This window comes from Pleurodeles waltl, chromosome 4_1 (genome assembly GCF_031143425.1).
Source record: "Pleurodeles waltl isolate 20211129_DDA chromosome 4_1, aPleWal1.hap1.20221129, whole genome shotgun sequence".
Classification (NCBI taxonomy): Eukaryota; Metazoa; Chordata; class Amphibia; order Caudata; family Salamandridae; genus Pleurodeles; species Pleurodeles waltl.
In genome coordinates, this window is record NC_090442.1 from 495,057,604 (window position 1) to 495,082,235 (window position 24,632).

General features: G+C 40.9%; 1 protein-coding gene across 5 annotated transcripts in view; it reads right to left on the bottom strand.

The window, feature by feature from the left end:
* The window catches only part of NAV3 (neuron navigator 3), a 1,001,553-nt gene that overhangs the window by 714,933 nt on the left and 261,988 nt on the right, over window positions 1-24,632 (bottom strand). For all 5 annotated transcript variants that reach the window (XM_069228788.1, XM_069228787.1, XM_069228786.1 and 2 more), the window contains exon 4: window positions 8,638-8,710. In XM_069228788.1, coding sequence (XP_069084889.1) covers window positions 8,638-8,710 — 73 coding nt within the window. The remainder of the gene's footprint in view (window positions 1-8,637; window positions 8,711-24,632) is intronic.

Genomic DNA, 24,632 nt, shown 5'->3' on the forward strand with positions numbered 1-24,632 from the left:
GCAACAAACTGTACATTCTAATGTTTTGACTACTTGAAGGAATCTCTAGATAAATAAGTGACTGCAACACAATACTTGTGAGTTCTTGATTTTCAAATAAATTATTTTGTGTGTGGAATAAAGTACTACATGAAATATTTTATTAAAAATATTATGCTTATCAAAAATGAGACCATACAAGTATCAGAATGGCTCTATATACCCTTGCTCAAATTACTTCACGTAAATATTTGTTTCTTATATTCTTGGTGTCGTTTTAAATGTTCAAAACTGCCTTTACAGGAATTGGACTGCCTTAACCCCATGCAAGTAAGTGCACTGGGCTACTTTCAATAATACTTATATTCACCTGGCATAAAATAAAGCCATATGCAGGACATATGATTTCTTTGACTAATGCAGGTGACAAGTTCCATTCTTTTGCCTCACTTATTCGTTTTTTACATCATTCATTCCGAGATATATTTGGTCCATCCACTGTCTTTCTAAGTGGCAACTCAGATGGGTCCTTTCCCTATAATCTCGCCCCAAAGTCTTGGGGGATCAACAGGTGCCTGTTTGTCTAAAGACTTCATGTCCAGCATCTTGAGCTGAGAGTTTGCCAACATCATTTGTGTAAAAGCACCTTGTTGTTAAAAGTGTGCTTATTCTGAAACAAATAGCTCATATAAAACATTCCATCCACACTGACTGGCATCTAGCTCAGTTAGTGTGCCAGCCTTGCATGGATATTTAATAATTTGCGGGCATACTCATAAAGGCGTTGCTGTATGCAAGTCTACATTACTTCTGTAGTAATCCTGAATTCCAACTATGTCAGGACCAGAGCTGACTTAATCCTGGAATGCAGGAGTTTTAAGTTGATAAAGAAAGGCACTTGCATACGAGCACCAGGCTCAGAGTGCAACCTTTGTCCATGCCCTATGCACAATCCTATGCACCCAGACTGTCCACTGTAAGTACTCAAGTCAGGACATGGCATTTAAAATCTTCCACTGCATTAGTTGTTTTCACATTCGCAAACATAAAATGAAGTTTGCAAACCTCAGTCATCTTTAATTGACCAAGTTCAGCTCAAAGTGTTTCTGGGCTGCAAATGGTTCATTAAGTGCTGCCATTTTCAAATAGTCATACTGTTCACAAACTTTAACTGACCAATGTAATTTCACGAGTGCTAAAAATTAAGATCTGTTGCTTGGTTTTTCCCTTGATTTTTTCCTGAACCTGTTTTTGTTGGCCACAGGACTCTGTGCACTTTACTCCTGCTAACCAGTGATAAAGTGCATGTGCTTTTGTGCTTTCACTTTTAAACATGATAAAGTTGGCAAACTGCTAATTAACATATGTAATTTACTTACTGGTCCATAATATATGGCACTGCATGTACCTAAGACCTGCTAAAGACATGGCCTGCCATTGAAGCTTAAGTGGGGAGCTTTCATCTGCCATTTTGGCCTGACACAAACAATTGCCAGGCCAAAATGTTCCATTTTAGTATTTATGTTCCCCTACGGTAGGCCCTAAATACTCACATGGCAAGAAGCATGTTATTTAAAAAATAGGACACATATTTAATGTTTTATGTGTCCTAGAAGTCAATATCCCCCAAAGTCATTTTTCACGGTAGCCAGGTTGGCTTACTCATAGAAAAACACTGTCTTATATTACAACAAGTTACAATTGTTAATTTCAGTTTGGGAGCAGTGAGAGAAATGAATCAAGGAGTCATTTTATTAGTAATTTACACTCCAACTAAAAAAGCTAAGTTGGAACAAGATTTTTGCTGCCACCATCTGAACTGGACTCAACCGTCATGGCATCCAGCTTCAGCGCTTCACAGCTCAGCTCTTGAGCTGCAATCCTTTCTTTTTCCAAGGCTAAGGCTCTCTTCTCCTCAGCCCTCTCAAGCTCTGCTTCTATCTCTTTCAGACTCCGGATTCGAGCTAGGAGCCAATCCTCTCTTTCTGTTCCCTCCTCAGGGCCACTGGCCTCCTCCTCAGAGTAGCCCTCCTCTTCAGAGTAGTTCTCCTCCTCAGACTCATTTGGTGGTGTTGCCTGACAACATTTCAACTCATACTGAAAAAGGGCTGACTCAAGATCCTCCCTTCTGGATTTCTTGTTCACAGCCAGTCCCCTTTCCATGCAGAATGCTTTAAGCAGCCACTTTTTATAGATAAATAGGTGCCAGAAATTGACTTCCATTCCGCAAAGGCTTCACAACCAAAAACCAGAGTCCAAACATTTTAGCAATATTTCCAGGAGGACATCAGAGAACAAAAAGCAGAACCACAAGACAAGTAGTATGTGGTCACGAAGTGGTCTGAACTCAAAATAGTAGTGTACACTTAATCACTGTATGTCAAGTACAAATGCAAGCCCAAATCCCAAACGCCGACCACCAATGTTAGAAATGTTTGGTTGACAGTCAGGTTACCCCCTGTTCAAGCAAGGACCCTCACTCTAGTCAGGGTAAAAGAGAATCACCCTCAGCTAACCCCTGCTTACCCCCTTGGTAGCTTGGCAGAGCAGTAGGCTTAACTTCAGAGTGCTAGGTGTAAAGTATTTGTACCAAGACACACAGTAAATTAAGGGAAAACACTACAAAATGACAACACAGGTTTAGAAAAATAGAGAATATTTATCTAAACAAAGCAAGACCAAAATGACAAAAATCCACAATACACAAGTCAAGTTATCAATTAAAAAGCAAAGAGAGTCTTTATGTAGTTTCAAACACACACTAACACTTTTAGTGTGAAAATGTACCTTGGGTGCATCAGAAATAACCCTGCACGGGTGAGTGTGCATCAAAAAGGGTTTGCGATGCATCGATTCCACTCACGAGAGAGACCTTGCGTTGTTTTTCCTTTCGTGGGTCAGGGCACGTCGTTTGTTCTCTCCGCAGGAGAGCGATGGGTTGATCCTATCAGCACTCTCGGGTCCAGGCAAGCCTTGCGTTGTTTTTACATGCCCCGCGGTACTTGCGTCAGAAATCCAGCCACACAAAGATCCGAAAACCACCCAACGTGGGTTGTGATCTCCAAGTCTCCATCAGCGATGCTGTACGTCATTACTCCAGTTCCGTGCATCGATTCTTTGGTCGCGATTCCGATGAGCGTTGATTTTCAGCCGCGGTGCCGGCGGCGTGTCGTTTCTTCAGCCGCAGATCGGAATCGCTTCGATATTTTCCCCGCAAGGCACACTGTGCGTGGATTTCCTCCTCTTAGGCTTCCAGCTTCTCCTTTCAGGGTCCCAGGAACTGGATGGGCATCACAGGGCAGAGTAGGAGTCTCTCCAGAGACTCCAGGTGCTGGCAGAGAGAAGTCTTTGCTGTCCCTGAGACTTCAAACAACAGGAGGCAAGTTCTAAACAAGCCCTTGGAGATTTCTTCTCAAGATGGAAGGCACACAAGGCCCTCTTACTCTGGCAGAAGCAGCAACTGCAGGATAGCTCCAGAAAGCACAGTCACAGGCAGGGCAGCTCTTCTTCCTCAGCTCTTCAGCTCTTCTCCAGGCAGAGGTTTCGCTTGGTTTCCAGAAGTGTTCTAAAGTCTGTGGTCTTGGATGCCCTTCTTATATCCAAGTTCTACTTTGAAGTAGGCCTACTTCAAAGTAAAGTCTCCTTTGAATGTGAAATCCTGCCTTGCCCAGGCCAGGCCCCAGACACTCACCAGGGGGTTGGAGACTGAATTGTGTGAGAGCAGGCACAGCCCTTTCAGGTGTGTGTGACCACTCCTCCCCTCCCTTATTGCACAAATGGCTCATCACGATATGCAGGCTACACCCCAGTTCCCTTTGTGTCACTGTCTAGTGTGAGGTGCAACCAGCCCAACTGTCAAACTGACCCAGACAGGGAATTCACAAACAGGCAGAGTCACAGAAATGGTATAAGCAAGAAAATGCTCACTTTCTAAAAGTGGCATTTTCAAACACACAATCTTAAAATCAACTTTAATAAAAGATGTATTTTTAAATTGTGAGCTCAGAGACCCCAAACTCCACATGTCCATCCGTTCCCTAAAGGGAATCTACACTTTAATCAGATTTAAAGGTAGACCCCATATTAACATATGAGAGGGACAGGCCTTTCAACAGTGAAAAATGAATTTAGCAATATTTCACTGTCAGGACATTTAAAACACACTACTATATGTCCTACCTTAACCATACACTGCACCCTGCCCTTGGGGCTACCTAGGGCCTACCTTAGGGGTGTCTGACATGTAAGAAAAGGGAAGGTTTAGGCCTGGCAAGTGGGTTCACTTGCCAAGTCGAAGTTACAGTTAAAACTGCACAGACAGACACTGCAGTGGCAGGTCTCAGACATGATTACAGAGCTACTTATGTGGGTGGCACAACCAGTGCTGCAGGCCCACTAGTAGCATTTGATTTACAGGCCCTGGGCACCTCTAGTGCACTGTACCAGGGACTTACTAATAAATCAAATATGCCAATCATGGATAAACCAATTTACATACAATTTACACAGAGAGCATATTCACTTTAGCACTGGTTAGCAGTGGTAAAGTGCTCAGAGTTCAAAAGCCAACAGCAACAGGTCAGAAAAAATAAGAGGCAGTAGACAAAAAGATTGCCCTGCATAAGCAAAAAAGTCCAACAGATTTTATATTACCATTTTGAAAATTACACTTTTATAAAGTTGGCATGTTCCTGCCCATGCCAAATGTGCCTTTCTGACAATGTCTAGTGTTACCTGACTGTGGAACGGCTCCCATTTGGTGAGATTTGGATTGCTCCTACACAGTGGACAAAGTGCTTGGGTGTGGAGCGGTGTTCTTCCCCCTTGAGCAAGCTTGCCGGGGGGGCTGTACCCAGCCCCTTCTTGAGCTTCCAAGGGTGCCTACCCTTTCACTGGCAAATGTAGTTCACACTTAGGCCAGCCTCCCTTTGTCTGCCGTGTCAGCTTGGCTTCAAAACCAATGGGAGGTGCCACAGAACTGGTTAACAGCGATAATAAGGAAGGTTTTGCCCATTTCCATAGTCACACATCTGGGTGGGCACAGAGAGCTCTGACAAGGGGATGAAGGGCTTGTTAGTTTTAGGGAAAGGGGTGCTGTGGGATAGATTACAGAAAAACACACTGAAGTGCTGCAAAAGTGGGTAAGCTCACCTCTGGGAACTGTTACTCTATTGGTTACGGAATGGCCAGGAGTTTCCCCACCCACATGCTGGTACTGGGCATCAATATGGTAACATCAGTACCCTCTCCAGAAAACTCCTGCAACTGTAAAAAACATAACAGTAAGGAATGTAATCTTGTCTGAAGAACCTCATGAAAGAGTGGACCTTCTTGCCTTGAACCCATGACCCTAGATGTGACAGTAAGGATCAGTTTGTTGGCCTCCTGCTTGATAGAGAAATCAACAAAATCAAATCTGTTGATTCTGGTTTATACAATAAACAGGGGAGTCATAGAGCCAGCAATACAAGTAGGCAATTTCATGCTCAAGAGAAAGGACCTACTCACGACTTTGGCCTACCTTCATTACAAAAGCCACATGCATTCCAAAAGGGAAACCAAGGCATAGTCATTATTTAGGTGGATCTAAAGACGTTAGGTGGGACTGACATCAAACCTTCACATATTTGTTCCTGTTGACCAGATTATTGTGCTCCCACTCTGGAGTGGACATTACTCGGGGTGATAGTTGTCATATTTATTTCCAGGGAAGGAAGAGAGATTCTCATACCTATTGAGAAGAAATTTCAAATAGTGCTACCTTACGCATGCATGAAGTAGGTGTGTGAAAGGTACCAGGCTGAATATACACTTGTCAGAATTACTGTAAATGTTACCAGGCTTTCTGGAGCACCATAAGCTGTGCATAGTTTTCTTATGGACTGCTGTACCAGGGATGCATGTAAATAAAATACATATGTGTGAAACACAGTCATCTGTTGAATTGTGAGTTTATGGCAGTTGAAACTCAGATGGAGGGCTCACTGGACCCTAATTATACCAGGATGGAGGCACTAAGAATTTTCATGTATGATGGTGATTTATGCTCATGAACTGCAAGGTCTATACCCCTGAACTACATCTTACACACCACAGATGTAATACGGGTGTACTCCTGTACAGGTTATCACTACTGATGAGGGTGCATAAAGACCCAGTGCTACATATTGCTAGCAGAATGCTATTTAGGTACTTGCTTTATTATAATCACATTTGATCCCTGCGGTCACTGCTTTTTGAGACTGTTGATAGTTTATATGCAAGATGGCATCACTTGAACTGCAAATGTTTAGATTGTCTATATCAGAAACTGCACAAAGAAAACTCGATTTAGTTTTTGTGAAATGTGCTTCAAATTGCTTTACATCAGTGTTTAGTCAATAATTTCGAATTTCAGTCATGGGTATGGCATAAACATCAATCCTGTGTAGAGTGTACGTATCTAGTGGCACGCATTGTATGTTCATACTGTGCATCATTGACAAGTCAGAAAAGCACAACTAAAGGTTTCTATGTGACAAATGTTTATAAGATTTTTCTGACCTTTCAAAATGCTCTGTTTCCTAAGATGTCCAGATTGGGTTTTAGTAAGGTGCATGTGTCCGCAGCTAATAAGTCTAGCATACCCTAGGGACTAGACTAACATTTACAAGGTGTTTGTGCAAGAAAGGGACTTCACAGGTCATAAACCAAAGGTGTGTATCTGTCAACAACGTGCACTTTCAAAGTGACTTTGTGTAAGTGGAAGGTTTTATATGTCGGACACATTTTCAGCTCTAATGTATCTCAACATTATTCTAATTATTTATCAGATTTATATCATACATCTGAAGATAAATCATTGAGATTGTAATTTTAATTGATGGCATGAAGAGATGCGATAAGTGAGTGGTTCTTGCTTTATAGCTGGTTGTTATGGGGACGAAAGCAGACCACATACTATTTTCTCAAGGTCAGATGCCCTGTTCGTGTCATCAGTTTATCAACAAAGGGATCAAATATACAGGTAATTTAGCAAAACATGACACAGATCATGGGCTGTTGCGCGAAACTTGGAGGCACATTTTAAGCAAATTGACAAGACAGAGGCTGGAGTGTCTACCATCATGACCAACTCCTTTAATTTAAAACGTGGCATAAGGAAGGTCAATTGGCCTAGTGTGCAACAAACCAACGCTTTTAAAGTTATGACAATTCCTCGATTTAAACTGGCATGGCCAAAAGTACTTTTAGACAACATTGCTCAAAATATTTCTGTAAAACATTGGAACATAATTGTAAGTAAATTTGGAACTTCTGTGATCAGTACGGTAAAAATGATTGTTCATGTTTGCTCATCACAAAATCATGTGCAATCCAGAGGTTCTCAAAATATGTCAAAGGAAATTCAAAGATGTACCTCCTTGTAGGAAATCCCATGGGGAAGCACCCAATGTGATTTACCTTTCCCTTTCCTACAAGCTATCCTGTTCAGATAGTGCACGTCAAAAATAATAAAATAGGTACATGAATTCAGGTGGCAGCCAGAAGAAATTTGTAGTGCATATCTGGATTAAACATCAGGATGGGGTGTTAACTAGGTTTCAGGAGGGCCCTCAACCCTTCGGAGTGCCCCCTAATCAGGTGTAAGCCAATTAATATCTATGAGATGTAGAAGACTAAGGCCCTTTATGGCATTCTGCAGGGGATGCCCTCTTTTTGAGTTGTTTCACTGCATCAGGAACCAATGGATGAGAGCACTAACACAGGCTATGAAGAGATACACTGACGGACAGGCATGGACTGATGAAACACAAGGATTTGTAGATTTTATACTTCATCATCTTGTATTTACATAATTGAAATAATTATCAGGCCCCTGTGACCCTGGTCCCACACTTGGCCCTGTTTTTCAGGGGAGGTTCACCAAGACAACTCGCCCTTTTTATTTTGACTTTTTACAACCTGGTGTTGCGTGCATTGTATTGGGTAATGGTGACCGCAAAAGACATTTTTCAATGTTGGGAGTCGATCAGAGCACAGCAAATTTGCGAATCCATAGCAGGGTTTGCAAATTTGCAATGGAAACAGGATAAAAAAATGTCTCCAAAGATGTACCCTTATTCTTTTTTACTTGGATTTGTGAATCCACATGGTATCCAGGAATTAACAGTTTAGATAGCTTTAAAATGTATTTGCTTCGTGCCTATGTAACGTTTTAAAACACTAATTTATCAAAAACGACTGAACGGATTTACACCTAAGCAGAGACAAGCACTTCTATGTACAAAGTTATATTTGCATGTGAAGTTTGGTGCAATTCCATTTCACAATTTTTCTGAATCAAGGAGCAAACAGTTAAAAAGGGAAAATTCACTTTGGGACACCTTCCTCCAATGTTTTAGGAGCCTGCTTGGCTAGTGTGCATGACTCCTTCTATGCAAAATCCAAAATGGATGCCTTTTCTGTTTTTTTGGAAGGTGATATATATTTGTACATGTCAATGTGTTGTTGCTAAGGAACAGTAGCATAGGCCTATTTTTGGCAGAAAAAATGTGAAATCAGAGGATCTGTAATCTAAGTATATGTGATATTATTAGCCAAGTGTTTCCCATAGACAAGTGTAATCCAATCTTGAGAAGAAATGACATGTTCAGTGAAGAAAGCATGTTTTCTTACCTTCAGCGGACAAACCCTGGACATTCACTCCTCTTGCTGACAGAAAGTTGAGGCAGACATCCACATTCTCAATCTGTGATAAGAGCAGACAGAAAGGCCAATTTAAAGCAGCTGCACAACAGTGTCATGGTGCGAGAAAGCAGCAAAACAGTAATGAATATATCACATTCATCTCACGCAAGGAGCCTCAATAACGATTAACACGTTCGACTGCTGCTAATTGGGCAACAGCTATAATGCATTCATTGCCCTCGCTGTGCTTGCAAAATAAATAAGAAAGGCCAATTAATTTATAGCAAAGCCACACACAGAACATAAAATGTGCAACCCTTTACTAGAGACAGACAGCAATGGAGGCACCCTCAGACAGCAGCACACTGTGTGCATGTCTGGAGAAGGAGCTGTCTCCTGCGGTCAGATCATGGAGGGAAGGGCAGACGACAAGCATGCGGTGTGAAAGCTGACAAGTGTGACTGTCCGAGAAATAATATTTCCTTTTTAGAGGCGAGATTGAACAAACGGTGATACAAATTTAGAACGGTTGAAATTATGTAGTTCCAATATACCATGTGACATACAACATCATATCATGTACAGAGGCTAGTATCCAGATATGAGTTTTCAGATCATTGCAGATGATTAGCATTTTGCCTAATGGCTAATTCAGGTCCCGTATGTTACAGACCCATAATTTGGTGTCGCTTACGGGTTGAACACTGGTTAAGACAAGCAGTTATTTTTTTCCTGGAATTAGTCTATTTAAGACCCGAGTCAAGTGTACTGACTCGAAGACATACTTTAACTCTATCCCGCATGCTGCAAAAGCAGGCATCAGGGGCGACTGAAAGTCAAAATCAGTCATAGCAAAAATAGGCAAATAAAGTCCACAATGTATAAGGCAATGAATAGAAGGGGACATTTTTGAGGCAAGGAACCACGCGGGAATACCAGACTGGCAGAATGGCCAATGTGGCCCTGGCAAGCATACATTGCTGGCATAAAACACATGCCTCCCATTTTCATGATCACTTCCTCTAAAACCCCTTTCTCTTTCTATCAGCCTCAACCTGCTTTTGGTCACACCGGCGAGACTACGCAAGCTGTCTGGTTACAAAAGGCCTATTGTGACCTTACAATGCAGCCCACCCATTGCTTACCACTAGTTGGATTTTTTGTCCCTCTAATTTGCTTGCCTTCCTTCTTTGTTTGTCTCTCCATTGGAGTATAGTCTCTTTACCATCTCTTTGACTAGCTGACTTGCATCATTCCACTGCTTATTTTTAGGAATCTACTTATTACTTTTGGTTCACGCACTGCAGCAGAGTGCAGGTGTTTGTTTTTGCTATCTCCTATTTGCATTTACCTTATCACATGCCCCCAATCTCCATTTTGTATCTGCCAAGCTCCCTAACAGTAACCAACTGACATCACAGAATCCGTTTCCTGCTTCAGTATCCTGCTGGTGAGAATCACCGAAAACACTTGACTTCCTAATTTGCTAGAGTGTAACATTTGCCATGTCATGGAAATGCAGCCTGGCTACTTAATGTGTCTGATGCATTCGCAGAGAGAGGCAGCACTACGCCATTTGCTCATCATTCCTGTGAAATGGTAAAATCAGCTTAGCTGAGATCACCCTTTTGCAGTGGCACATCCAATGCTCCAGTTTTTTCATTTGGGGAGAAAACTCTCTGTATTTTTAACTGTGCATGCTGACTGTATCTTTTACCTCGTTGCCGTGTAACAAAGGTGTACACCACAAAAAAGATGCATAGCTCAGTTTTGAGACTGATTACATTTTTTGCTTCCCCATAAACGTTAGCTGTTAACTCTTTCCTGCTGTGTTACTGCTTTCTTTGTGTTCTGGGGCATGTATCCAGTTACAAGAGTAATATCTGGAAGACTATTAGAAATCATGCCCACTTTCTGCCTCCTTCTCAAAGAGCACACATTGGATCAAACAAAGTGCAGCAATTCCTATTTACTTGAGGTTATATTAAATACAGGTTTTTTTTACCAGGCTACCTAAATGAAGACAGGTGGGTAGATAACTGTATGATGTTCTACTTCATTATTTGCATTTTACATCTCAAGACCCATCACTTTTACACATGGAAAGATCCAAATTATTCCAAAACGTTAATAACTCTTGACCAATCTGAATTAACATGTACTTGCAGTTCCTGACTTTCCAATAAAACCTGTCCAATCCAGAACCCAATGGTGCAGCCAGGGTGCCATGGGCTCTGAGAACAAGAAAAATGGCTGCACTATTTGTTCAGTTGAGGGGTAAGAAAAAGCCATAAACTGACTGCAGCTGGCTCATCACAATTCTGAACATTGACACATGCTGCAATAAGAACTAATCGAAGGCCAGAATCAAAGCAATCAAACATTCAGGAACCTTGAAATAGTCACAGGAACACTAAACACGAAATGATCAACTAATGCAAAAACAAGACCTGTATGCTGTCATAGCCATAGGTACCGAAAAAGGAGGGTGGAAGTCTGCACACAAACGTCCTTGTTGCCAGGGAGAGATTTTAATGCCTATAGCACAATATGGACTTTCTAAATGAAGACAACTGAACGTATCATTTAGAACCAAGCACACATGCAAGATTAAGCAGACATCTATTTTGGGCCCATTTGACAGGGCACCTATCAAAGAGACATACATAGATTGTCTTTGAGTCAATTCCCTTCTTATTAAGTTTCTAATCTATTCTAGCCATTTACGTGCAACTTTTTTCAACTATGCCTTGAGTCAGCCCACAGGAAAATGTATCACCTAATGCTAGTAACTGTTTGGGTCTCCACTCAAGGACTCGTATTGAACTGTCTAAATGATTACTGTACAAAGAATGTATGATGGAACAATGCATGCACCAACCACGCATGCCTAAACAACGCGGACGGAACAACTACTGCGTTGTTTCCACAAATGACTTTACCATGCATTCCTTTACAATGATTTTGTGCTGTAAAGGCATGCCTAGTAAAGGCATCTGTGGAATGGCATCTGTGGTGTTCGCATGCCATCGCCCCCACTGCCCTAAAAATACAACTACCCCGATACCCCCCACCAACCCTGAGCCCTAAAACCTACCCCAACCCCCAACCCACCCTAAAAACAACCGACCCCACCCTCAAAAATAAAACTACCTGCCCCTAAAAACAAAATTACCCTGACCCCCACTTCCAAAAAACAATGAACTCCCCCACCCCCAAAAACCAAACTACCTGACCTCTCTACCCCCTAAAAACACAAACTACCCCGAAACCCCCAAAAAACACAAACACACCCTGACCCTCCCACCCCAAAAACACAAACTAACCCGACCTCCCACCCCCAAAAAAACACCAACCCCCACCCTCCCCTAAAAACAGAACTGCCCAGATCCCCTAAAAACCAGAACTACCCCGATTCCCCCACACCCGCCTCTAAAAACAAATTACCCCAACCTCCCTCACGTGAAGCCCTTAATCCACCCCTACCCCTAAAACTACCCTCAACCTTGCCCCAGCCCCTTACCTGAACGCATTCTCTCCTGATGTTGACTACCTTTTTCTCTGCCTTAACCACACTAGGGGGGAGTCGTTAACGCAAGCGTGGTTCCGTTTGCGTTAACTATGACGTCAGTGTTCTGGAGTCATCGTTTCAGATGTTCTCCCTGTACAACTACTGCCATATCCGCACACTGCTACTGGCTGACTCAGTTTGTTCCCATCTGCCCCACCCTCCTTCCATTGTACACTCAATATCCCCATCCACCAAGCTCTTTTATCTTCCCCTTTCGCCAACTCCTTCTTTCCTTATATGATCTTCATTCACCACAACCACCAGCCTCCTATATCTCCCTCCTCCCCAGCTCCCACCAGTCCCCTGCACCCGTTTGTAGTTCTCTCCTATGTGTGCACTTTTTTCACCCATCTGCCCTTCCCTCGTAGTCGTTTCTTAAAATTTTACAGGGACTAGGTTTTTTTTTAATAGAAACAAAAGGCAGGCTATACTGGAAGATCACTTGCGTTCAATCCCTTCCTCATTTTAGGTCTCAAAATCTTCTTGTGGACCATGCAAAAAAGTTAGCAGGTTTAGAGCCATTCTACTTCCTTCTACTGATCGGCTTTCTTGCCACTGTCATTTACTTGTTTCGTATTTGATTGTTTTCCTTCTTCTTGTGCTAGTCCCTCCTTTGGAATATAATCTCTTTACCATCCTTCTGAATAGATGACTTGTAGCAGTCCACTGCTCAAATTCAGAGAATTACTTTTTCTGATACTTCATGTATTTTTCTGCTGTCTCTTTTGTGGGCCCACCCCCTACCTCAGAGCACTCCAATTATCTCCCTCTCTTGAAGGCCCTGCCTTTCAAAACACACTATGTTGCTTCCTCATCTACAACACTCCAGTGCGTCCATTTTTCTACCCCTAGGCTTTCTTCTAAATGTGTTGCCTCCTGCTGCCTAATCCCAAACTCCTCTATTGCTTTCCTCTCCACTTTTCATTACTTCTATCCCTAAACTGACCTTTCCCCGCCCACTCTTCCATTCCCACAGCCCTCCAAAGCAATTTCATTTAAACTATTAAAGTAAAAATTTCAATTTTTGCTTACTGCTCCAAGTGCTGTCTGCCATTTTAGAAAGATAAATAAAGTGGAGCCTGCATCATTCCATAGCCATGTGTATGTGTGGTGATGTATGTGCATATGCCTTCATGCATTTATTGAAACTTCCGCTATCAGTGTTCAGGCTACACGCATCCATGTTATTACACCATTTTTTTTGTTAGTGCTGCACACCACCACCAAAGGCAAAAGTCAAAAAGGTGAGATGTATTGGCTTTGCCAATGATTGTTTGTACAGAACCGACTATTTGTAGTTAGGTTTGTGCAGTTTAAATCCAATGCATATACCTGTACATTGAATGTTCATCAACAAAACAGGATCAGAACTTCACAGCTGCACAGTGTTTACTGATGCAAAATTTTGTTTCTTGGAGCTTTTCTCTGCTTTCAGCCAATAGGCATACATTCTTTCACTATACATTACATACATTAACTAATGTTATTTATTCACTTAAGAGTTCCCTTGCACCATAAACTCTATTTTGTTTTCAGAGTACAATCTGCAGAAATTGGAGTCAGTAGAGAACAAAATGTTAGACACAGAGCTAGGAGTCACTGTGTCTGGAGAGAAATGGCTGAAACCAAAATCAACCGTTAAGATCTTTAATTTGTAAATTAATATTTTATTCTTGTAATGTGTACGTGCCCATATCAGTCCTCCTTCATAAGAGAGCCTCTTTCAACTCCGTGGAATACCTTATCCCTACATTCAAGTTAAAGGTGACACAGAAAGCGCAGTATGGACCAACTTGTGGGAAAGAACTATAGACACTGGGCATTTAAATTATTTCCAGTAATACAAACAATGCAGCCAGAGGTAATGACGAATCCGATGTATTTGTATTTTTATGTATTTGTATGCTTCTGTTAGGTCTCCTCATGATACATAACGGAACGGGAAGTAAAGTATTAAGCGTTTAAGATAGAAATAATCAATAACGGAGTGGTAGATCCAAGTCTTTGTTCTTTCCAAGAACCTTGCAATATGAGCAAGCATTGGAAAAGCTAATAGGTCTCGCCTATGCAGGTGCTACAGACTTAGTCAATATATTTTAGCCATGATGTGCAGCACCACTACTGCTGTGCAACATGGCTAAAAATAGGAGCTATGATGTGATCAGTGCTGACTGTGTCATAGTGTGTTTTGTATAGAAGGAGGGGCAAGCAACAATGAATACAGGCTTGAGGCAGAGTCACCGCAAGAGCTATGAGACACCCAATGCTGACCGCAGCACAGTGCTTTTTTATGGTGGGAAGGCGGGGGCAAACAACGATGATAGGAGGGGAAAGAGTGTGGAGTCAAGCAATGAGAGGGTAGCAAACAAGAAAAAAAAACAGGTGGGCAAGCAACAATGACAGGGGAGTGGGGGCAAGAAACAACAACAGGAAATTAGTGGGGGATGTAAACAACCACAACAGGAGAGTGACCAGCAATGACAGGTAGGGCCAAATAATGATGTGAGATGGGTGGATGCAAGCAACAGTGGACAAGCAACGACGACAGGGTAAGCATGAAGAAAAAAGGAGGAACCTGAATCTGAACATCACCAGCAGAAGGACACTAATAAAGCAATTAATCAGTACTTAGTCCATGCTCCATCAAGGAGACAAACACATGAAGGGAATGTGAAAACTGCAGATGATGAACGATGAGAAGCAAGAAAATGAGAGCGACAATGAAGCCAATTAATGGCAATATCTGTGCCTCCTTTATGTTAATAAGAGATCTTGCAAGCGACAGTGCATAAACTGTCTCAGGTGAGACATAAATGGCAAAGTATTCCTGGTATATTTAGAAGAGGGGCATAAACATAGTTGACCCACCTTGTTGCTCCATCATCTTATTTAGGGGTGGATGAACCAATTTGTTTTCAATGGTGGAGCCTGCGCAGGTCCTACTATTGAAAACCTTTTTGCCAGTGTACTTTCCACCACTTTTACCAGCACAACAGCCTTAGAATTGCAAAACTGCTTCAGCTGGGGCTTGCAACATGGTTTTCTTTCCTGTTTGTGACTGCAATGAAAGACATAGTAATCACAAAATGAAAACTCCCGCTGTGGGGATTTAGTCCTCTTGTGAAAACTTCCAAAGCAGGTGGGGCCTCTAAGGTCAGGCCTACCAGACATGCCTACAACATCCTGGACATAGAGGGGCTGGTTTCCTTACTTTAAATGCAAACCCTTGAGGGTTACTCAGAGTGTGGTAGTCAAGAGGCATCCACTAAAACCATCAGATGCCCTGTTCAACCACACTTTAAGCTCCCAAACTTATTTAGGGTCATGGCACTCTTTGGTTTCCATATCAAAGCCTCAGCTTGCTCCACAGGTGGAAACCATGTGAAAGCAGTCCACGCTTCAAAAGACAGCACAGGTGGCACTGAATCAGATGATTTTCCCTGTTTACAGAGCCTGCAATACAGATTATTCTTTCCCGGCTTTTAACTGGATATTTCAGTCAGATAGCAAGTTCCATACTTCTGTCTCCCCAGTCCGATAAACTTTATCAGCTTGTGAGTCTTCATTTCTCACTAACTGCCTGTCCCTCTGCACTCATTCCCTCGAAAACTCTATATAGCCTCCAACACTTATGCCCTCTCCTTCTGTTCACCCAAAAGCTTTGAAACTCTAAAATGCAATGTAAGCAAGCCCAAAAACTGATGAATGTTTGTTCTCATTCCAAGCTGATCCTTTACAATTCTATTTTGAAATATCACAGGAAATAAATTAAATCTGCAAGATGAACTTTTTATGGCTTGTACAGTAGTTCAGGCTCTAATGATCCCAGCAAATTCTGCCTCATATGGTTGCTTCCTTTCCTCATTAAGATCCTACAAAAGAAATGAAAAGTCAAATGTCAGACTTCCTGGAAGACCACAATACCCTAGAATACATAAACCAGGTAACCCCCACAACACAGCGCTTAATCTGCTCTTGTTGCACTTTTGAATGGTCTTAAGATCATTGTGATAAAGAAAGAGACGCTGCTTTGACCCTTCATGACCTGCTTGCCTGTCTTTCCAACAACATATCCCAGGCCAAGTCTTTAACTGCATTGCCTCGTATCCAGCTCACTGCTCAAAAGCTCATCTTCTTTCCTCTTTGAGATCCTCATTCAAGTCAGTCACTCCTGGGGTTCCGCAAGGATCATTCTTCAGCCCTGCTTTGCTCAGTGCCTATATGTCTCCTTGGGCTAAACTTTATCAATCCTTTGTTCTTTTTTTCAGAATATGGCACTCAGATCTGATTTAGTTTGATTCTATGGAAGCCATATCCTTTGTGAATCTCAACCCCTGCCTTTCAGCAGTAGCCTGGTGGATGTGACTTATTTCACTCAAAATCAATATCGACAAAACTGATCTTCTCTTTGCCGACAAGAATCCTGGAAAGTGGTTCATCAAGTGGAATCCTGCAGGCTTGGCCCCTATGCCGGTGCACTCTTTTAGAAATTTGGGTTTCTACTTTGATCAATCTCTTTCTCTAGCTTCCCAAATTGGCATAATTTCTTCTTCTTGTTATCATATTTGCTGCTCTGCAAAATGGCCCCGTTCGTGCTTCAGTGAGCTCCACAAACTGTTATTAATTTTTTGTACAACTTCCACTCTCTTTACTTGGGCCTTTCTGCATCATCAATCACTAGATGGCCCAGAATTCAGAACAGAGCAGCCCATGCCATACTTTAGCTCCCTCACCACTCTTGTTTTGCTCCTTTCTTAATCACAGTACATTGGCACCCCATTCCCAGTTGCATAAAGCACAAGGCTCACCATGCTTTCTATTGCTATGGCCCTAGATTTCTCTAAACAAGATTAATTCATCATGATACTACTCAACCACTCAGATGCGACTCCAGCTGTTTTTGAGAGGTTAATGGGTTTAGCCAGAGCTGTTGTGATGGCTGCTCTTTATCTTTTCTGGTCTCCAAACCCTGGAACCCTTCTTTCACCCCCTACACACACCCCACCTTTCCCCATTTGAGCCTGATCGATATCCACCTTGCTTTTGATAAAGCATTAAAGACACACCTTTTCACTTCTGCTCTATGGATCTGGGCCCTCTTCTATGTACACTTGCATTCACCACCACCAGGAGGCCCTTTTTAATTGGCAGTGTGGTTTATAATAACATTAACAGAACACATCATCTGTACCACAATGCAATACACAGTGTTCCCAGAAAGTAAAGTAACAACAATGCAACCCCATATGCTGGGAGAACACCCTCACTTTAGAGGTATGGTTCTGAAAAACAAAAAAGTCAACTGGGGCACTATGACATGGCATTGCAGTTTGTTGACTGCAGCACTTTCAGTAAAAATGCCTTAAGACAGCAGTAGGAACATCTTAGAGGGACTTTCAAGTTTGGCAGGCAATGAAGAAAGAACTACAATCTTTTAGATGAACAGACTTTATAAAATGTACATGGCAGATTAAGTATTAAACAGTGCATCCAGGCTACAAACTTGGCCCCCATAAAGTTGGATAAACAGAATGGAATAAGTTATGTGTCTGCAGTTCCCAGTAGAGCAACTACTGCATTCTTAACTGTTAAAGAATACCCTTTTCCTCATAATCTGTCTCTCCATCTTGTTTGAATGTCTTTTAAGTAATCTGCCACTTGATTTCTCACCCCTTTCCCATCAGCCAGTATGAAGTGCACCTGTGTTTCATCACAGTAAAGAAAATGACCAATGTAGTGAGCAGCAAATGTCAGATAGGTGAGTCATTTATGTGTTGAAGAGGTCAAGGGGAAGCAGTGAAATTTGAGGAACAGCAATATTGGTGACAAAGGAGATTGAGTTGCTAGTAAAGGATGTGCCACATTGAGTGTCCTGCAGCCACTCAGTACTAAACAGAGCCAGGGGACCTGAGAGCCCATTGAATCCTGGTAAGTGCTGTATTTTACCCATTCAGCAATAAAAGGGGAATTTTCCTTGCTCACACTAGGGTCCATGGCATCCCTGCTACACTGTTGAAAGTAGCCTTGAGTGACAGAACAGTAAACAATAATCTCCTTTCTGCAGTCTCACCCATCTTGGTCAGGACATTAGATTGCAGGGAATATGATCACACAAATCTAAACTTCACCCCCTGCAAATTTCATTTCACAAAATGTCACCTGATATCTTGAAGAGCATATTTTACTGAATTTCACAGGCTCTTGGGGTAAGGTATATATTTCACCTACTACCTACAGTTTCGAATACGAACATTCTAGGAAAGGGCTGGGGATAAAAAGATATTTACACTTTGCAATCTCAGTAGAGCTAAAACACCTTAAAACCTCATAAAGCATTGACGTTTCTCAGATTACAAAGATGTACAGGCTTAGAAAACATACAAGTTGACTCAGGTGAAGTCTCAGTAACAGCAGTGATTAGGACTCAAGGTATTGATGAAGAAGGACGAAGGATGAGCTGTGCAAAGCTAGTGAAACATGGCCTTTGATCCTGTTTTCGGAGTGGCCTTTGAAAATACATCATGCCTCTATCCAAGAAGGTGCACATCCACGAGTGGCTGGTATAAGTAGCACCACAAATATCTGTATTCTGAGAGTGAGAGGTTCAGGAGAAGAAGTGATAAGATTGTCTCCCCTAGTACTTATTGCACTAGACATGCAGATTGATTCTGCAGAGTCACTCCAGGAAAAGAAGTGTGGTGGCCTGCACTGGTTTTGTGCTCATACCAGTAGAACATGCTCACCATGAGCAGCTCTTAGTGACAAGTAGGAGAAGAGGCAACATGGAGCTGTTGCAGTGTCCTTGAGACACAGGCAAGGCTGATCTACATTTTATGCTAGTTTTGAGGCAGCAACTTTGTATCCTCCCAAAGTTCACTTGGAGGCAATAGCGAACACTGGCCAAAAAAACATGTATTGATAGTACAGTGTATGGGTTCTTATTGGACCCTGATACTTTTGCTTAATCACAGCACAAGATAGCATCCCCACCCATAGCTATAGCCTTATGGTCTGCGATGCTCCAAAGTGCATAAAATAAAGTATAAGGTCTCTAAAAACATTTTAGAGTTGAGGAATAGTGATGTGTAGAGTAAACTAAGCTGCATAGAACTATTTTTCAAATCACCTTTGGTGAGAACAAATGCATTACACATAATACAATCAGGGATTACTGTCAGGGATGACATTCCACAAAATGTATTGTACATATCAACAGGACAGTTTGCGGACAGTTTCCCCTGCCAGGACAGCTTACCTGGCCACACAAATCATGGAAATACTCATTTTGTGAACCATATACTCATGGTATACTACATTTTCATGCACCACGCAGATTGAATATCGGATTATTCTTCTATAGGATTGTGCACTCACCATATAAACCTTATACATCAAAGGCAAACTCCTGCCTACGCTCATTCTTTGAACAGACGTCAGTACTTCATCTCTTAGCCCTGAAGAATCGCTTTGATATGAGAGCAAAATGAGTTGACAGTCGTCATGTTTTATTGTCAAGAATATGATACGAAATAAAGAAGTTTTCTTCAAGAACTCAAGCATCTAGAGTTTTGAATGAATGATTGAACTCTGGATGATTTATACGAAAGAGTGATCATATTGTTTATGGTTGCTTATCCCTGCCATATAAAATTCCGAAACAGCAGTACCCGATTATAATGCATTTAATACATTCCTTTGCCAAATGAAGATTTTCACAATCACAAGACATACAAATGTTAATAATAAAATCAATTACTGAGCAGGAAATAAGCAAAGCCACCCCTGATCTTGTAAGCAGTTTAACACAGGGGGCTGTTCCAGTTCCTTCAGAATTTTTTAAATAGTTGATTTACTCATTATTGATTCATTCTGTTATGTTAAATAACTTGATTAAGTTAATATTCCACCCTCATTCCATATTGCCACTATCTTTACCTGTGAAGTAGCTGACTCATACTGCCGAATATCCTTATTTATTTCTGATTCTAAACTATTTGAAAACCTACTGGTATCTAGGCTTACAAATGTAGATATTATGTCGATAAAGTCCAACCCAAACAAAATAATGTCAGGCCATAACCTCTATACAAATATAAATGTTCTTCATAAATCAAAAAGATTGGTATTCACAGAACCAAATCCCAGCTTCACGTATGTTTGATGCCTTTACAGCATTTTATCTCATGAGTTGGGTGTTGTTTATTTTTCATCGTAGAGACATACTGCTTCCTTTGCGCAATCTGTATGCTTAGTCTCAAGCAGCTATCTTTAATTTCAGAAGCACAGGTATTATACAAGTTACAAGATCAGTGTAGCAGCGATGCCCTATTTCACTTGAATAATTCCCCTCATTTTTGGCCCTTTAGCTACTGCAGTATGAACCGTTCTAGAGATCCACTGATGCTGAATATGTTATCAAACTCAAATTAAATGCAGACAATATTGCCATATACTTAAAAGCCAATATTACAAATATCCTAAAAGTTTGAGGCCACTTATAATAGTTTGCAATTCAATTTTAGTAACCTACAAAATAAATAAAAGAAAAACAGAAATATTCGTTTTTCCCACTACCAAACAAATATTGCCTGAGAGTATTTGAAGCTCTTATTTCTGTAAACCAAAAAGGTACTTGAGAATATATGTTTCTGAGAACTATGAAGAGAACTATTACTTTCACAATGCACCATTGTTGAGCAAGGTGATATCTTTGCTGGAGAGACATTTTCTTACTTGCAAGAGCACTGGGTACAGCATTACTAATATTTTTTGCAAATTAAAACATGTTTAGCAAAGTACAATCACCAAAGAGCATAAGCCTACCTAAAAACAAACACCAATACAACAAATTTACAGGTACAGATTACATACAATATATTTGCATACATAAACATTCAGCACAGTTGACACTATGATTATAAATCCCCTATGTTAGATCTTACAAACACATTTTTATAACAGTGGCTCAAGGAAAGGGTTTTTTATATACCCACCCAAGTATGTCTCGTGTAGTAATAGATATAGAACCACAAAGGCTCATACTTCAGCTCTCTACCACCATGCTAAAAACTGAGCTATGTTTATTTGTAGCACACTATAAAGTTAAACAGACCTAGACTATAATTGCTGAAAGATGCTGTTAACAGGTACAACAACTGTGGCAACAAGGGAGAAAGTATGTTAAACATTATAAACCAAAAAGAATAGTAACATTTTCTAATACATCTTGATCCATCACAGATTTTGCAGATGAGAGAGAAGAAAAGAAATACTCTTTTGAGTGTCATTCCAACACATTTTTTTTTTTTACCAGTACAGAGAAAAGAGGAGGGACTGAAGAAGAACACAAAGAGAAAGGACAGTTCCAAAAGCTGCCACATAAGGAATACACAAGAACCAGAGGTATTGACAGCAAGAGCCAGACTAGAGAGGACACCTATTTATCTAATAGAAATCTAACTCAGATTGAAAGGGCGACGTTAGAAAAAGGTTTAAGCTTTGTAACAACTACTTCTTGGCCACATTTGAGATCAATAGGGATTTAAAATTGTTTTAAGATTATCAGATTAAAGAAGGTCTTTGAAGTCTAAGGCCCCCATGAATTAGAGAACAGGCCAGGTTTTAATTTAAAATCAACCTTCACCCAATCTCATGCACAGGTTAGGAACAAACATAGAGATATTTGAAAGTGTTTAAGAAAGAAATTTAAGAACTACTTAAGAAAGTACCATATGGTATTGTTAATAATCGTTCACAAGACCATATGATGACTTTGATGGAGATGAGCAGTTTAAAAAGATCATGCTGAAACCAACCAATGGGGGTCAGGCGGGGTGCTGTTTTCTTTCATAGAGATAATTATAATTTAAATTAATAAATGTTAAAGAGCATTACTCAGAAGTTGAGTGGAAAAGATTGGAATCCCTAAAGAAAGAAAAGCATTTAATTTTAGATGATGCCGAAGATAAGAGTTGGATATGTGAAAATGAACATATGTTCATCCTAAACCATAACCTTAGAGCAGCAGTAAATTATGGACTGCCCAAGGTTCAGAAATGCAGATAGGACCCACATGAGATTCATCATGTCTAGCCTGAAATCTACAATGAACCTTTAAGACAATACATCAACCAGTTCCTCAAACAACTAGTGGAGAAACAAAAATATTTTTTTTAAGATATGGGGTATGAGCTTTGAGTGTGAAAATGAGATCTTTGTAGTTTTAGATATTGGAACTCTTTATACCAATGTACCCCAAAATGTCACTATTGGGGTCATTACGAGTCTGGCGGTCACAAGTCCGCCAGACTCCCAGTGGCGGAGTGGTCTGAGTACCACATTTTGACCACAGAGGTAATGCCGTGCCATGGTTGGACCACCAGCACCGACAGGATCAGAAATCCTGGTGGTCTGGCAGTTGTGGCGGTCCTTATCGCCCTGGGGGTTGTGACCTCCATCTCTGCCAGCAATTTCATGGTGGGAGCACCGCCATGAAAAGGCTGGCAGAGAACGGGTGCAAGGGCCCCAGCGGCATGGGCACTGCAGGGGTCCCCCTGGCCAGCACTCTCACTTTGCAGACAGTGAACACTGTGCATCCTACAGTATTGCTGCTGGCTCGATTATGAGTCGGAGACTACACTGTAGGGTTTTTCCCAGTAGGCCAGTGGGTGGAAACAGAGGTTTCCGCCTGCTGACCTAGCGGGAAACTCTCAATGGGCCTGAAGGGGAGGTAGCCACTATGGTGACAACCTCCCCCTTGGAAGTCCGGTGGACTGCCTAATCTGGCCCTATATGTGTTGTGGAGGACATATTAATGAATTGTGATATTGATATACCAGATGTAAGCTTTTTGTTGGAGTTTGAAAGGTTCATCCTTAAAAATAATACTTTTTTGTTTAAGGACAACCTAAATATTCAACAAAATGGACCAGGCATGGAAGCAAAGCCCTGAGTCTGGCTTGTTTATGTGTAGGAAATTTTGCAGATAAACACACTTTCAGTGAGTTGGTTCCTTATTTTTGAGAACATCAAATGTTGGCTCCAATATACACAAAAGTTTTTGGCGTGGGGAGACTGAGGTATTGTGTACTGAATTTCCAAAATGGCTTAATCTAGGAGATGCAAACGTAAAATGTACAGGGTTCAGAAGTAAGTAAGTTTACTTTTTTAGCCCTAGTCATTTGGAAGTGGAACTGTACAAAAAGCTCTTAGACCACAACAGTGTTATATTATCAAAGTAATCACCGGAAGAGTCAATGAGATAATATTCCCTTTGGACAAATTCTTAATCTATGATGAGATTGTAGTACCTTTACATATTTTGAGAAACATTCTGAGGTCTTAAAAAGGAAAGTGTTAGATACAGGATACCACAAGTTAATTAAGCACACCTATAGAAGATAGAAGTGTTTTAACAAAGATAGCTTCTTTCAGGACAAGGTAAACAAACCCTGTGATGAAAAGATAGTGGTGTCATTTACTTTTCGTCAGTAACAGTTGAAAAATGTGCTAAGTAGAGAACTTCTCAATTGTGAGGTGAAATACAAAATGCTAAAATCCTTACTCGCATTTTAAAGGAACAAAAATCTGTGGAACAGCTTAGGATAAACATATGAGAGGGAAACAAAAAATCTCAAATTGGTGTTGACAGTATGTCCATGATAGCATGCAATGTTGCATGTGTTTCATGCAGTATTTGCATGCCTCCATAGTCTAGATGGGAAGAAATATTGGTTCAACTGCATGGCCAGTTGTAGAAGCAAAAATCTGATTTATTTACTAATATGCCCATGTAACAAGGGATATGCGGGTGACACTATTCCTGAATATAGAAACAAATATAATGATCACAAATTGGTTAGTCATACAAAAAAATGGGGGGCACCACTTGAACAGCACTGTGTAAAAGTGAGCCACAACTAGAACCAAATTAAATGGGTCGTTTCAGTAAAGATATTAATTTCTCTCTGGGGTGGAGACATAAAAAAAATAAAAACATTGAGAGAACAATTTTGTATGTCATTCTTTTAATACATTCAGATTAGGATAAACCAACAGAGAAGAAAGGGACAAATTATCATTTAACAGTGTCCAGTTTTATAGTTCTAGCTTTGAATATGTTTTTCAAGCCAGAATGAGAGGTACTGTTCTTACTTATATCATACCTCATAATATATACACTGGTCCTTAAGTCTATCCACAGCAATTCACTGATGAAAATTCTAGGCTGAGTTCTTCAGGTTAAGGTCTTGGAATAAAGCACTGATATTTATCCATTGTTATTAGATGAAGAATAAGAAAGACTCATAAACCAAAATAGATGCATGTTTTTGTCTGCAATCTTCCTTCAGTTTACGTATTGTTTTTATTCATGTATAATTTTTAATATCATTATATAAATTTTTAATAAATG